The following is a 15,080-nucleotide window of genomic DNA, read 5'->3' on the forward strand; positions in this document are numbered from 1 at the left end:
TGCAGATGACCCCTTTTGATTTTGAGGTCACTAGGTCAAAGGTCAAGGTCACAGTGACTCGAAATAGTAAAATGGTTTCCGGATGATAACTCAAGAACGCATACGCCTAGGATCATGAAACTTCATGGGTAGATTGATCATGACTGGCAGATGACCCCTATTGATTTTGAAGTCACTTTGTCAAAGGTCAAGGTCACGGTGACCCAAAATAGTAAAATGGTTTTCGGATGATAACTCAAGAACGCATACGCCTAGGATCATGAAACTTCATAGGTAGATTGATCATGACTTGCAGATGACCCCTATTGATTTTGAGGTCACAAGGTCAAAGGTCAAGGTCACGGTGACCCGAAATAGTAAAATGATTTTCGGATGATAACTCAAGAACGCTTTTGCCTAGGATCATGACACTTCATAGGTACATTGATCGTGACTCGCAGATGACACCTATTGATTTTCAGGTCACTAGGTTAAAGGTCAAGGTCACAGTGAAAAAAATCGTATTCACACAATGGCTGCCACTACAATGGACAGCCCATATGGGGGGCATGCATGTTTTACAAACAGCCCTTGTTCTAATTAAAATGTCAAAATACATAATGTTTCTTGTTGTTAATGTTATCTCATTTATATATGTATAGTAGCAGCTGTGCCTGTAAAATAGGCTTACATTATAAAAAGAAATAATATACTGTCTTTACAGCAATTTTCATATGTAAATATATTTTGATTTTAAGAAAGTGTTTCAATTTCATAACAGATACTAGCCTCTTTTGATAATAACAAATAACATAGTTTTAAATATTTCTGATTCTGTCATTATAATTATCAACCTAATTTTTACATCAATTATTCAAACTTGAAGTTTATTTTTATGCCATATATTCGTTTGTGCATAGATTAAGATTAAGTAAATTTGTATAGAAACAAAATGAAGTTTTATTTCAATATGACTTTAGAAACAAAGGAAATTGCGTAGAAAACGGGTGAGAATTTTTTTTAAGTGGTATTTTGACATTTGTCTCTCATTTAGTGTTATATTTTCTGTGCTTTAAATCATGCATAAAAAGATTCAACTCTCATTCTTTCACTCGCTGCCTTCACCAAATAATGAACTGTAATATGTTTCATTTATTTAAAAAAATGTTACAATTTTGTCAGTGTTTTTGCTTATAACATATATAAGGATAAATCATATCTTAATATATTTGTAGAAATTATAGAATTTATAGAGAAATTATAGTATCATTTGATCTGTTGATTTTTATGCCCTCAGTAGAGTGGCATATAGCAGTTGAACTGTCCGTCAGTGTGTCAGTATGTGTGTATGTCAGTCTGTCCGTCCGTCGGGAAAAAAACATTGTTGGCCATAACTTTTTCAATATTTAACATAGCAACTTGATATTTGGCATGCATGTCCATCTCATGGAGCTGCACATTTTGAGTGGTGAAAGGTGAAGGTGAAGGTCATCCTTCAAGGTATCCTTCAAGGTCAAATGTCAAATATATGGCGTCTGTCTGTCCGAAAACTTTAACATTGGCCATAACTTTTTCAATATTGAAGATAGCAACTTGATATTTTGCATGCATGTGTATCACTCGAAACTGCACATTTTGAGTGGTGGAAGTTCAAGGTCTTACTTCAAGGTCAAAGGTAAAAAAAAATAAAAAAAAAAAATTACAAAGCGGCGTTCTCATGAAGCTGCAAATTTTGAGTGGTGGAAGTTCAAGGGTAAGGTCTTCCTTCAAGGTCAAAGGTCAAAAAAAAAAACTTTTTTTCAATGCGGCGTTCTCATGAAGCTGCACATTTTGAGTGGTGGAAGTTCAAGGTCAAGGTCATCCTTCAAGGTCAAAGGTCAAAAAAATAAATAAAATATAATAATTCTATTTCAAAGCGGCGCAATAGGGGGAATTGTGTTTCTGACGAACACATCTCTTGTTTTAAATATATTAAACGTAACTGCTACTTTTAAGAACATGAATAATTAAGCAAGTTACTTACTCATAAATGTTTTGAACTATTATTACTGTAGCTTAAAGGACATATTTTTGTTTTAATGGAATTAACAGTTTTAAAGTTGTCCCTTGCATAGAATATATAGGTTTTTTTAGCTGATATTTTATGACTTTCAAATAAATAAAACGAGGAAACCTGTTTTGTAAGATAAATAATGCTATTTATAAATAATTTTTTCTTTCTCTACTAAACAATTACCAACAGCAATTTCAACTTTATCTTGAAAAAATATTATCTATCACTGTTGAATGAATTAAATAGTTTTCTTGGTCCTTGTACATTTTGTTTGCTCAATAAACCTTGTTATCAGTAATTTTCACAGTGATGTAAATATGATAAACATTGATTTTTTGAACATTGACTATAGTAAGCAAACATTTATATTCAATTTTTGCATTTATTAATTATATTGTTGTTTTGTTTCCAGGAATCCCCAGATAACCTGAGAAAGCAAAGACGCTAAACTTCCAGGGCGACCTTGTGGGTGAAAAAAATGTCAGCCTGCAAATGAAACAAGTTTCGGCCTGCGCATGAAACAAGTTTTGGCCTGCAAATAGAATGTTTGAGCCTGTGAATACAACAAGTTTCTCCAGATTGCTTATACCTATATTGCAACTGTTAGTTTTGATCTTTTTTAGTTTGAGGATTTTCACTATGGGTGGATTCTGCAATGGAATTAGGCTGAATACAAAGTAGATAGCAAACTTAAGTTATTTCACTAAAGAAATGCAAACACATGTTTACATATTAAAAAGAATGTTAACTGGTGTTAAAACGTTGAAATGGTGATGGTTCTAAAAGCATCTAATAACTGTCATTCAAAACATATATATGCAGAATATGGTGTGAAATAAGCCAATCGAATTTGCGAGGAATTGGTTAATTTAAGATGTTTATACAGCTATGTATATATGTTGTTTGTTTTTTTTTAAATGTTTCATAAAGCCTTAACATGTACCTTACTTTATTTTATTTCTTACTTCACATAGTACATTATTATTTGTACTGGAAATTGATGTATAAGGTAATTTTAATGTTTAGTTACATACATATTCTTAACGTTATGGAATGGTTTATATTATATAGATTTAAGTTTTGTTGTCATTTTATATGATACATTCTTCGCTAAAAGTATTTTGTTTTTCACAATAATTATACACTATAAATATTTGTTTGTAAAATACATGGTTGCCAGAGCTCCAGATAAGGGTCGTATTTTCGTAATTACGAATTATTTTCAAGTCCGTTACGTATTTATTTTTAAATCTTGTTGTACCATTAAGAATTACAAAATCAAGTTACGAATATTATTTTTACATCAGTTCATATCGATTTTTATTGAGTTCTTTTCGCGTATTAAAGATCTTTTCGGTGCTTATATAGAATGGTTATCGGGTTTGTTTAACAAAGCGCATTTTTTCCAATAAAAGCGGCGTGTACAGTCTATATGTCAAAAAACAATTGCGGCGCCCAGAGAGCATTCTAAAAAAATGCAAAGCGTTCAAAAACACGCTTTTAACATATTGTACGCAAAGTGAGCCGAAGTTGAATGTTAAGAAAGACATTATAGAAAAGATCTTATACGATGTTGTATGTTTAATAGCCAACACAGTTGGAAAAGCTAAAAAAAACGCGACAAGACGGGTCCAAATTTAAACAAAAAAAAACATTGAACGAGTGGAAGGGACATTTCCCGTGGCTAATCGTTAAAAAGATTGAAGGGAAGACCCGTTTTAATTGTGAAATATGTAAAATTTCATCGAAGTTATGCAATCTAAGCACAGTTTGGGCATATGAAGGAATTTGAAAAATAAAATTGTATAATACTGAATAGACACTGTTGAACTCGTATAAATAAAATTGCTAGTATGTTTATTTTGATTTTTTTGCATGAATAACCATTATTATTTATTTTTAGGTCATTTAGAAAAGTTGAGAATTATTTTCCAAACCTTAGTAGTAACGTTAAGAATAAAATTTCAGAGTTAAGAATTCTTTTTGAAAATCTGGTAGTAACGTAAAGAATTTCACAAAACCTTATCTGGAGCTCTGGTTGCTTTGAAATGCAAACACCTTGTACAAAAGATGTCATTGTTTAAAGATGTTTTCAAGCCTTCTTGATTGTTTGGAAGATAATATTTATGTTTTGATTGTGATGTAGGAAAACAATGTATCTGATGCTCAAATTGTGTATGTGTATTCTAATATCAACTGCTTTGATATGTGGAGTGTTTAATACTTCTCATATTTCAAATCCGTCCAACATATTTGGGATTTTCTGTTATTGTTGTAATTACAATATATTATTTATTTGTTTAAATGTAAATTGTCAGAGAATTATTCTATAAGGATAGTGTTAGGATGACATATTTGAATATCTAATATTGGTGCACATGTGATTTCAACTTGTTATGTTGAAATTATTTACTCACATAAATATAAATGAGGAAAACATTATTTAAAAGAAAGTGAAATATACATCCATTATTTGTTTAAAGATTCATTATTCTTTTCGATATTTATAGAAAAAAAACAAGATAGTTATAGAATATTAATTTCTAAATTGGGAAATCAAAAGTTCTTGGTGTTTTAGGGTATAGCGATTACACTTAAAAAATGTTGTTTTTTTGTCTTGCTAGACAGCTATGATTTATTAATTATTAGGGATGTATTCTTTATCTTTCTATATAAAAAATCAATAGTTTTTGTAATAGAGTGATTACCTTTGTTTGTTTTGACAGTTCTATATATTTTGTCCATTGTGTAATCGTCCAAAAGGGACATTTTTTAAATTATGCATAAATATATTTAAACGGAAGTAATCAATGAATTATATGATAATGAAAAAAATCAACATTTTTACAAATGAAATAAGCAATATTAATGTACTCTTTCATTAAAAATAGCAATTCTGATTTATAGTTCTTCATGCAAACCGTTTGAACAATCATTTTAAGAACATGCAGATGTTGTTCAATATTGTCCAGTTTTTCAGTGCTGCACTGTTCAGTGTGTTGAAGGCAATATTGTTGGCTAGGTAGGAGACCTGCACCATACCAAGTTTACGCAGCCTTCAAAGCAATTATATAAACAAGTCTAATTCAAAGGTTTGAATCCAATTAAATTGTAAGATATATGTATTTACGATGTACGTATTTACAAATGTAAATGTATTATTTGTAAAAGAAACAGTTGATCACTTTTTCCAAAAGAAGTGTCGACCTAGTTCTTATTTCACTTAGTTTTTATTGAATGGATGTCTAAATTAGATTAGAAAGTTTTGATTATATTGTTTTGTGCTATAGCTGACTAACGAATTGTTTATACTTGATATATTTATTGTAGTGTACATAGTCTAGAATATGTGTGAGTTTCTTGTGGATAGAAGAACTATTTATAACAAGAAATAAAAACATATTTCAACCATACCTGGGAGCTTCCTTATAATATTTTCATTTCATTTCCACCATGGTCAACATACTGAGTGATACATGGAAAACTATCGTATCTAATATATGCATAATTTATTCAATGTTTTTAATGGTTTATTATATGAAAATATATGTGATTTACATAATTCACCGTTTTAAACAATGAACAATAACAATGAAAATAATCTACAGTGTTTTCTTGTGAAATGACGTCGTTTTTGTGTATATCTTACTACCTTTTTTCAGTTAAAACCTTTAAAATGAAAATTAACGGCGGAAAAATCATTGAAAAAGAGGTATTCTTTGGGGGGTTTTGTTGAAATTTATTCATTTGGGATGATAGAAAATATTTTAACTCTAGGCAGCGCCACTTGAGAAAAGAGCAACTTATTCGTGATTGACTTTATCGATAATTTACTAAAGCATGTGACAAGTGCATGTTTTTAATAATTTCGTACCCACGACTTAGTCATTGTTTCCACTACCTCAAAAATCGCAAGAAGGAGTAAGGAAGTAATGGTCACGATTCAGTAAGTCGTGGGAACAAGTAAGTAAGTCTGGGTTCAACCAAGGTTAGTTGTGGTAACGACAAAGGTAAGTTGTGGGAAAGACTAGTGAACTCGTGGGAACTTAAAACCTAACTCGTAGAAACGATTTAATAACTTGATTGAACGAGATAACGAACTCGTTGTAACGACATAATTTACTTATCAAAATATATGTTACATAAAGCGTGCATACAAACGACAGACACAAAGAAGCAAACATAATTATGGACAATATAAATCAGACATATTCGCGTTTTAATGCTTCTCAATCTTAGCGTATTCTGATTAATTGATTGTGTACTTACCACGAGGGTTAGTAATCATCCCACGAGAAACTTAGTTGTTCACAAGAGTAAGTTTTGTCGTTACCAAGAGTAACCTATGTTGTTACCACGAGTTTCTAAGAAGTTTCCACGACTTCATTAACCTTTCAATAAGTAGATGATCTCATTATTGTTTTCAAAAACGTCTATAGAACGAGTTAATGGGAAGCGTACTACATTGTTGTGGGAACGAGTTAACAAAGCATGCACATGCAACATCTGTGCAGCCGTACTTGGTTTATACATGATCATGTGTTATATAGACGCTTAAACACTATTTGTACACATAACGTTGACATTGGGTATGTAACATCAGACAGTATCTTGCAACAAAAATATGTTTTAATATACACACATGATTTACTGATATGTATTTAAAGTATAATTACTTTTTAATAATGAAATAAGTTATGCTCACATAAAATGTATAAGGCTTCCACCAATAGTTTATTTCTATTTGTGGCAAAACTCATTTATTGTTAGCAATTCATCAAAAGCATAAAAAATTCATTTTAACTGGTTGAATTTCTTTTAAAAATTGTATTAAATAATACATGTATGTTAACGTATAACTAGTCTATTTAAGTTACAAATACGGTAAATCTAATGTATTTGAGTGCTTTTGTTGAGTTGCTGTGTTGTTTTCCTGCATATTCATTCATGGCCAATAAGGTACTCGGGAAAAGTGTAGCATGTACGCAAGTGGAGTGTAACCCATTAAACTGTCTCACACAATCTCACACGTGGCTGCATGTGCTGTTTGTTTTGTACTCTCACCCTTTCTCACACCAATCACACGCTGCTTTAACCAAGTAAAAAGGTGGTACGCCTGATGTTGTTGTTGTTATACATGTTGTTTTGTGATGTATACCTATGAAAAGAAGTAAACAATTAATGACAATTCAAAATTTTTTTTTTGGAAAATGATAATTCTTTGGAATTGTATTTAATAATGGTTTCGAAGTCAGTCTGAAATTAAAATTCAATATTTTTGTATTCTTAAAAATGTCATTTTAGTACTAAATCAATTATAATTTATGTTTACATTCTTTAAAAGTATCAATGTTTGTTCTTATTTTAAATTTGCAAAGCATTTACCTAGACATGTAATACGTTTCGAACACCATTTTTATAACTTTCATTGTTTGTTTGTGAACTTAATTGATCAAAGTGCATTAAGATATAAAATACCAATTCCTTTATATAATGTTATAGGTTAAAATGTTGATATAATTGTGGATATTATAATATAAAGTATTAAAATATATTTTATAACAAATTTTACATTTAACAGGGCTTACCCCATCAGAAGCAAAGTAAAAATGTCTATGTGCAAACAGCATAAAACCAGAACAGCCTGCAAGTAACTCGTAGTCTGTTGAGGTTTTTATGCTGTTTGCTACTCATCAGTATCTAAGGGTTGGACATGAGGCCTTTAAATCTTGAATATAATAAGAAATGTTGTTAAATATGTTTTTACTTTCTAAGGGACTACATTTGCGTCAAAATACATATCTAAGTGGTAAAGGGTTAAATGAAATGCATGAGAAAAAGGTGTGAAAAAAATAAATATTTCACAATAAAGACTGGTGTGCCTAAGATATTGTAATCAACCCTTTCCCATTTAGATACGTATGTTGACACATTTGTAGTCCCTTGGGAAGTTAAATTTAAATAAAGAACTTTCTTTCTACATTCAAGTTTAAAGGCGTTGTTTCCATACCTTAGGTACTGATGAGCAGCAAACAGCATAAAACCTGAACAGAACTGTGAGTTACTTGCAGGCTGTTTTGGTTTTATGCTGTTTTCACATTTTAACTTAGCTTCTAAGTGGGAAAGGGTTAATTAAGGTGTGGGCCTGCATAAAACTGGGTGTCTAACCAGGAATATACTTGTGCATTAATAATGACTATTCTCAATATACAATTACACTAAAGCACTTCATGATATTCTTCCCATCTAAAATATGTACAATTATATTGTGAATATATTCTTCTCATAATTGGTTTTATTACTACGTTATCTTTAGAAATACATAATATGTACATGGTAGTGAATATTGCTGTCATAACAAAAGCACACACGCTATTGTTATCACCATATGTCCAGCTGCCATGCAGTGTCATGAGTTGTGTCGTCATATTTGAGCTGGTTATCACACTAGAGGCCCCATTTTACATCACATTTTTATTAAACTTTGTCAGATTGTTTATAGTTACAATATTCCAAACATAACAAATGAATTCCTGCAACCAAAAAGTAGGTCACCATGTCAAAGTTAGAAAACCTTGTTACCAAAAATGTATGACCCAATTTTTATGAAACTTGATAAGAATGTTCATATTGACAATATGTAGACAGAGTTGAAATCCTGATAACGTTTGGCCAATAACAAGGACAAGAGGTCAAATCTTTGAAGAATCTTGTTATTGCACTAAAGGCTACATAAATTAATCCCCTTCAATGATTTTTTTCTGAATGTTTATTTTGACAATATCTAGGACAAGTATAAATCTGGATAATGTTCATTGAAAAACTAGCTCACTTGGTCAAATTTTAGATAAACATTGTTTCTTCTCCAAAGCCAAATTTATTACTCAATACTGATGAAACTTTGTCACAATGTTCATATGGCATATATCAAGGCCAAGGTTGAATCTGGGTCAAGGGTCTAACACCAGGTCCCTTGGTCACAAGGTCACTTTGGCACCAGGTCTCTTTGGCACCAGGTCACTTGGTCACAAGGTCTCTTGGTCAACTCTTGAACATTGGTGTACCTTAAACTCAGACGCATGCATTAGGGCCATGACGGCTCTTTTAACCTTTCCCACAAAGAAACTTTTTTTGACACATTTTTAGTCCCTTAAAAAGTCGCAAGTAATTAAATACTGTTCTTACTGAATTCAAGTTGTAAACGCTTCATTTCCAACCCTTATTTACTGATAAGCAGCAAACAGCATACAACCTGAACAGACTGCGAGTTACTCAATATACAATTATCAACTAATAACAACATATTAGAAATATAGCCAAATGATAACATCATGAACAGATAAATATTACTCCGACTTCATCTGGAAAAATTTATATATTTTATAACAGACCTAAACAAGTCACAGAATCATTTATATATATGTTCCTTAGATTGAATACTTGCCTTCTGATTTGTTCCAGTAAGAATATAGAAATTGTTAGAGCCACACAAATCCTATCATCATCTTGCATCTGTTATAAGAGAAATAGTAATAGGCATTTTGCAATTTAGATAGCCTCTGCTACCAAAGTGGATATAGTGAATTATTATGCCCCTTTTCGAAGAAGAGGGGGTATATTGTTTTGCACATGTCGGTCGGTCCGTCCACCAGATGGTTTCCGGATGATTTCTCAAGAACGCTTAGGCCAAGGATCATGAAACTTCATAGATACGTTGATCATGACTGGCAGATGACCCTTCTTGATTTTCAGGTCACTAGGTCAAAGGTCAAGGTCACAGTGACTCGAAATAGTAACATGGTTTCTGGATGATAACTCAAGAATACTTAGGCCTAGGACCATGAAACTTCATAGGTACATTGGTCATGACTGGCAGATGACCCCTTTCGATTTTCAGGTCACTAGGTCAAAGGTCAAGGTCACAGTAACATTAAAACGTATTCACTCAATGGCTTCCACTACAACTGACAGCCCATATGGGGGGCATGCATGTTTTACAAACAGCCCTTGTTTTTAGCTTGAATATCCACCGAATAGTCTGAACTAAACTACTCATCCAAATGTTGGCATGAAAATTATGCTCAGGTTAAGGTACAACATCGCCATTTCATCTCAATTCCACTGTTTCTTCTTTAGGTATTCAATTGATGCTTAATACATGTGTTTTTATGCTCCCCCGAAATTTATTTTGGGGGGAGCATATAGTCGCCGCTTCGTCCGTCCGACATCCTTCCGTCCGTCCGTGCACAATTTTTGTCCGGGCTATTTCTCAGTAACTAATGACAGGAATTCAATGAAACTTTATGGGAAGCTTCACTACCAAGAGGAGATGTGCATATTATCAGCGGGTTCTGGTCGGATGATTTTTCACAGAGTTATGGCCCTTTAAAATTTTCTATAAACTGTACATATACATGTAGTGCAATTCTTGTCTTGGCTATTTCTCAGCAGCTAAAGACCGGAATTCAATGAAACTTTATGGGAAGCTTCACTACCAACAGGAGATGTGCATATTATCACACAGGTGGTGTGCATATTATCAGCGGGTTCTGATCGGATGATTTTTTACAGAGTTATTCCCCTTTGAAATTGTCTATAAACTGTACATATAGTGCAATTCTTGCCCAGGCTATTTCTCAGCAACTAATGACTGGACTTCAATGAAACTTTATGGGAAGCTTCACTACCAAAAGGAGATGTGCATATTATCAGCGGGTTCTGGTCGGATGATTTTTTACAGAGTTATGGTCCTTTGAAATTTACTTTAAAAAAAATCTTGTCCCCCCCAACTACTGTGCCCTCAAGATGTTTCCTTTTATCTGAATATATATTGTAATATTGTGACAAAACAAAAACTTTGGGGAGCATCACACGTCTCCGACTGTTTCTTGTTGGTCATTGTGTGTGGTCACTGACCAAGTTCCATAACTCTGACATGCAATTTGGCAGAACTATGCTAACTTTTTGTACTGAGGATTTTGGTAAAGATAACTGCAACATCTTCATAGCACTCTTTGGCAGGTTTTCAATATAAACTTTGTTCATGTGATGTGGTCATTGTTTGAAGACATTGACAAGTTTGATGACGATTACTCTTTTCTGTGATGAAGCATAATTTTTACCCTTTTTTGTACTTGCAAATTTGGTTATGGTAAACGTGCAACATCTCCATGTCCCTGTTTGTACTAAAACTATGTGGTTGAGCTTATTGTAAGGTCCCTGACCAAATTCCTTATTTCTGACCTGCAATTTAGCAGAATGATGCTCCTTTTTAGGTCGGCTGTTTTCGGAGATAACCCGAGGTATTGTCATAGCCAGCTCGTCGTCTGACGTCAGCCGTTCGCGTAGTGCTAAAACCTTAACATTTTGTTAAGGTTTTGAACATTGGCTCTCAAATCAAAATGCTTCAACCTACAACTTTGAAACTTCATATGTAGCTGAACCTTGATGAGTTCTATATGCCACACCCATTTTTGGGTCACTATGTCAAAGGTCAAGGTCACTGTGATCTCTAAAAAAAAACAAAAAAAATCTTACAAGCTTTCATTAAACCAAAACTTCAACCGCAGCCGAGTGTGCGTCTGTTATGCGGTGCTCTTGTTATAACATTCTGGTTACATTTTGCTCGTAAAAACCTTTATCTCTATATTAACTACACATTATCGAAAAAAAAAGAGACCGAAACCATTGACCACCTCATGCTCCTTTTTGTACATTGAAAATTACGGTAGGTTTAGGTTCGCTTGCAAGATGAAATTAATTTTACTTATTATAAAGTGTGCATGCAACAAGTAAATATCTCCATTAAGACTTCAGATATTCAATTGAAACTAAGCACATGTTTAGGATCACTGTACTAAGTCAACAATTAAGGCCCATATCTGGGAGATGCAATTGCAGAATTATGCCCCTTATTGTAATGTTTGTAGTTTAAAAATTCAGGTAAGCTTTTGCTTGCAACAACTGTTTTCATGGCTGACATGCACACCTACCATGGGGTCGCATTTGTGATCTGTCGGGTCAAGGTGAAGGTCACTGTTACTTAAAATAGTTAAACAGTTCGTGCTCAATATGTTCAGTTAGGTTGGAGATATTTTGGTGAAATGGTTTGAAGGTAGCTTTCAGACTTAGGGTTGGACTGCATTTTGGGCCAGTTGTGTCAAAGTTGTTCCACTTTAAATAGAATAGGGTTTCCACTAAAAAAAACTTAAGTTTAAGGGTTTTGATGGAGGTATTGTGCTTTTTTTTTGGGGGGGGGGGGTTTCGGTAGCTTAAATGCAGACTTTTCCAACTTTAAATTTAACTGAACTAATTCGTTAATTGGTTATATGTTGAAAATCATTTCTTGCTTGCTATGATTATTTTCTTGTTTTTAAAGTTTTAATCATAAATGTCAAGCTTTAAGCTTGTATACACTAGATAACTACTGTAACAGTTATTAATCTTTAAATATCGGTATGAAGTTATGATTTACGGATTTCAGGACAAAACATCCCTATTACTATCAAAGCGTAAGAATAGTCAAGTGTGCTGTCATGGGACAACGCTTGTTACTATGCAATGTTTCTGTATAAGAAACCGCATGTGGACACTAATTTTCATGTTTCATTGTTGATTTTCAACAGGTTCATTGATGCACAAATATTGATGGTTAATTGTGAAGCTTTTCTAAATATATGCCAATTGCCAGTAATAAGAATATATGGTGCCACCAAGCCATGTTTAAAAGCACAAGTAATACTGGTAATAAGTGAAGGTACTTATTTGTTGACAGTTGAGGGCATTATTTGCTGTTCAAGTCATTTAGATTATGATCCAACGCTTGTCTAAAAAAACATTTAGGTGACATAATACTCTATTCCTAACATGCAATAAACCAGATAACAAGCATAAATGTCAAGTTAAATTTACCATATGTCTGACAAGATTTTAGCTTAAAAGGATAATATGTTGGAAGTTTCACAGAGTCTGCAAGATGATTTTCAAAATGTTGACATTTTCTGGTCTACATGTTTTGAAATTCAGTCATTTGAAATAAGATTTTAACATTCTGAGTATCATGTGTTTTGTCCAACAATATGTTGAACTTAAGATATTTACATTTTCAGAGGTATGTGTTTTGTTCAGCAGACAGTCAACATAAAATGTTACCATTTTCAGCCGAGTCTAATACCCGTGAAGAAAAAGTAGTTTGCTCAGTTTGCGTATGCGGACTAAGATTTGTAAACAGATGGTACCTATGTTTGACCTGTTAACAATGTTGTCAATGTCAGTGTAATTTTGATGTTTTGTTGTCAGTGAATCACCTTTTACAAATACTTGGGCCTTGCTCAGTGAAAAAGGGGTTTAATGCATGTGCGTAAAGTGCCATCCCAGATTAGCCTGTGCAGTTTGCACAGGCTTATTAGGGATGACACTTTCCGCTTTTATGATATTTTTTGTTTCAAGAAAGTCTCTTATTAGCAAAAATCCAGTCTAAAATATTTACAGTCTGCATAGGCTTATCAGGGCTACACTTTCCGACATGCATTCAAACGCCTTTTCACAAAGAGCGGCTCATTTGTATCTTAGCAATGGGAATTTGCAGGCAATTTGATTAAAGCCAGTTTCAAATCAAAGTGAAAACCGCTCAAGAACATTGCTTAGATAAAGTGTTTGTGAAAGGCACCTCTCTCTGAACTTCCTGTGTCTGTTCCCTTCGTCCGTTATGACTGCCTCCCAGGAATCACCTGGTCTGTGTACTTCTCATTGGTCCTTCTCCTTTGTCTTTTGTCCTGTCACGTAAGATAATGCAAAGACTAACATCATGTCTTGAAGTGATACAAGGTGTTCACATCCTCGCTTCATGTGACTGATAGTGTGTCATGTTGTTTCATATAATCTAATACTTGACATTATATCACTTGAGATAATCAAAACGTTTGACACCCTCTCCTTCATATTTTACAAAATGTGCCATAAGTGGTCATATTCTGTTGATAAGTCATTGGTTTGATTTGATCAGCTTAGGTCCAAATATTATAAGATTGATTGAAATAACTTTTGCCAAAAATAGCTTTTGATTTATTGAAATAACTTTTGCCTGAAAGAGCAATGGATTGGTTGGAATAACTTGTGCCAAAATTATAATTGGGGTGATAAGCATTATTGTGTGCAGTTGTGATTGGTTTGATTTGAATAACAAGTGCCCCAATATGAGGGTTTATTGATGTGTTCTGTTGTAAATGGCCATGGATAAAATTTAATCTGAAAATCATGAATGAAAGCTTGTTAAATTACAGAGCTTTTCATGTCCTCTTCTATGTTAACGTACAGTTCTTTAAAAACAATTGCAAATTTTGTTTCTATGGCAATATGGTTGAACATTTCATAGGAGACGGATGGAGAGCATCATATAAGAATGTCCCAATTTTCATCTCAAAATAAACGCCTCATGGCCTTAATATGTAAGTATGCTCACATGGTTTTCCAAATGTACTACATATTGGTCAAGGGGTGTGTTCCGAAATATATTTATTTGTAAGATTTGCAAAATATGGTTCAGCTTTCACATTATTCTAGATCCCATGGTAAAATCACATTTTTTCAGTCATTTTTCATTTTTTAAGCACCATATGGTGTTTTCATGTATAATATATTTGTCATTTTCTAACCTGTAAAATGTTTCTTACTGTATGGTGTGAATAATTTTCAGCTTTTATTGTTGCAAACATCATTAACCTTTCATATATGACCATTTTTTACTAATGGTGCAAAGATTTTTAACACTGTAAATTCAATGGACATGCATCATTTATTTTATGGTTTATTTACTGAAATATGTGCCCTTAGATTTGGTTTTGATTTTTATGAAATGAGGTTCAACCTATTTTGAGATGATAAATTCAGTGCTATAACTTTTTTTTAAATCCTATATATATATCATTCTATCAATTTAACAGACACTTCATCACATGAGTTCCCATTAAAATAATGTAAAATCATTTTCATTGTTTTGTGCATGTGGCCTGAATCAAGTTTGTGATGTTTGTTATACAATACTGTGTAT

The 15,080-nt window shown here is 32.9% G+C and overlaps 1 protein-coding gene across 1 annotated transcript in view; it reads left to right on the forward strand.

Annotated features, from left to right (window-relative positions):
- Positions 1 to 14,734, forward strand: part of LOC127835950 (uncharacterized) — an 89,934-nt gene extending 75,200 nt beyond the window's left edge. The window contains exon 28 of the mRNA XM_052362369.1: positions 14,406 to 14,734. Within this exon, the coding sequence (XP_052218329.1) occupies positions 14,406 to 14,555 (150 nt within the window). The 3' untranslated portion in view covers positions 14,556 to 14,734. The remainder of the gene's footprint in view (positions 1 to 14,405) is intronic.
- The last annotated feature ends 346 nt before the right edge of the window (positions 14,735 to 15,080 follow it).

The sequence above is a fragment of the Dreissena polymorpha genome, chromosome 6 (genome assembly GCF_020536995.1).
Source record: "Dreissena polymorpha isolate Duluth1 chromosome 6, UMN_Dpol_1.0, whole genome shotgun sequence".
Lineage (NCBI taxonomy): Eukaryota > Metazoa > Mollusca > Bivalvia > Myida > Dreissenidae > Dreissena > Dreissena polymorpha.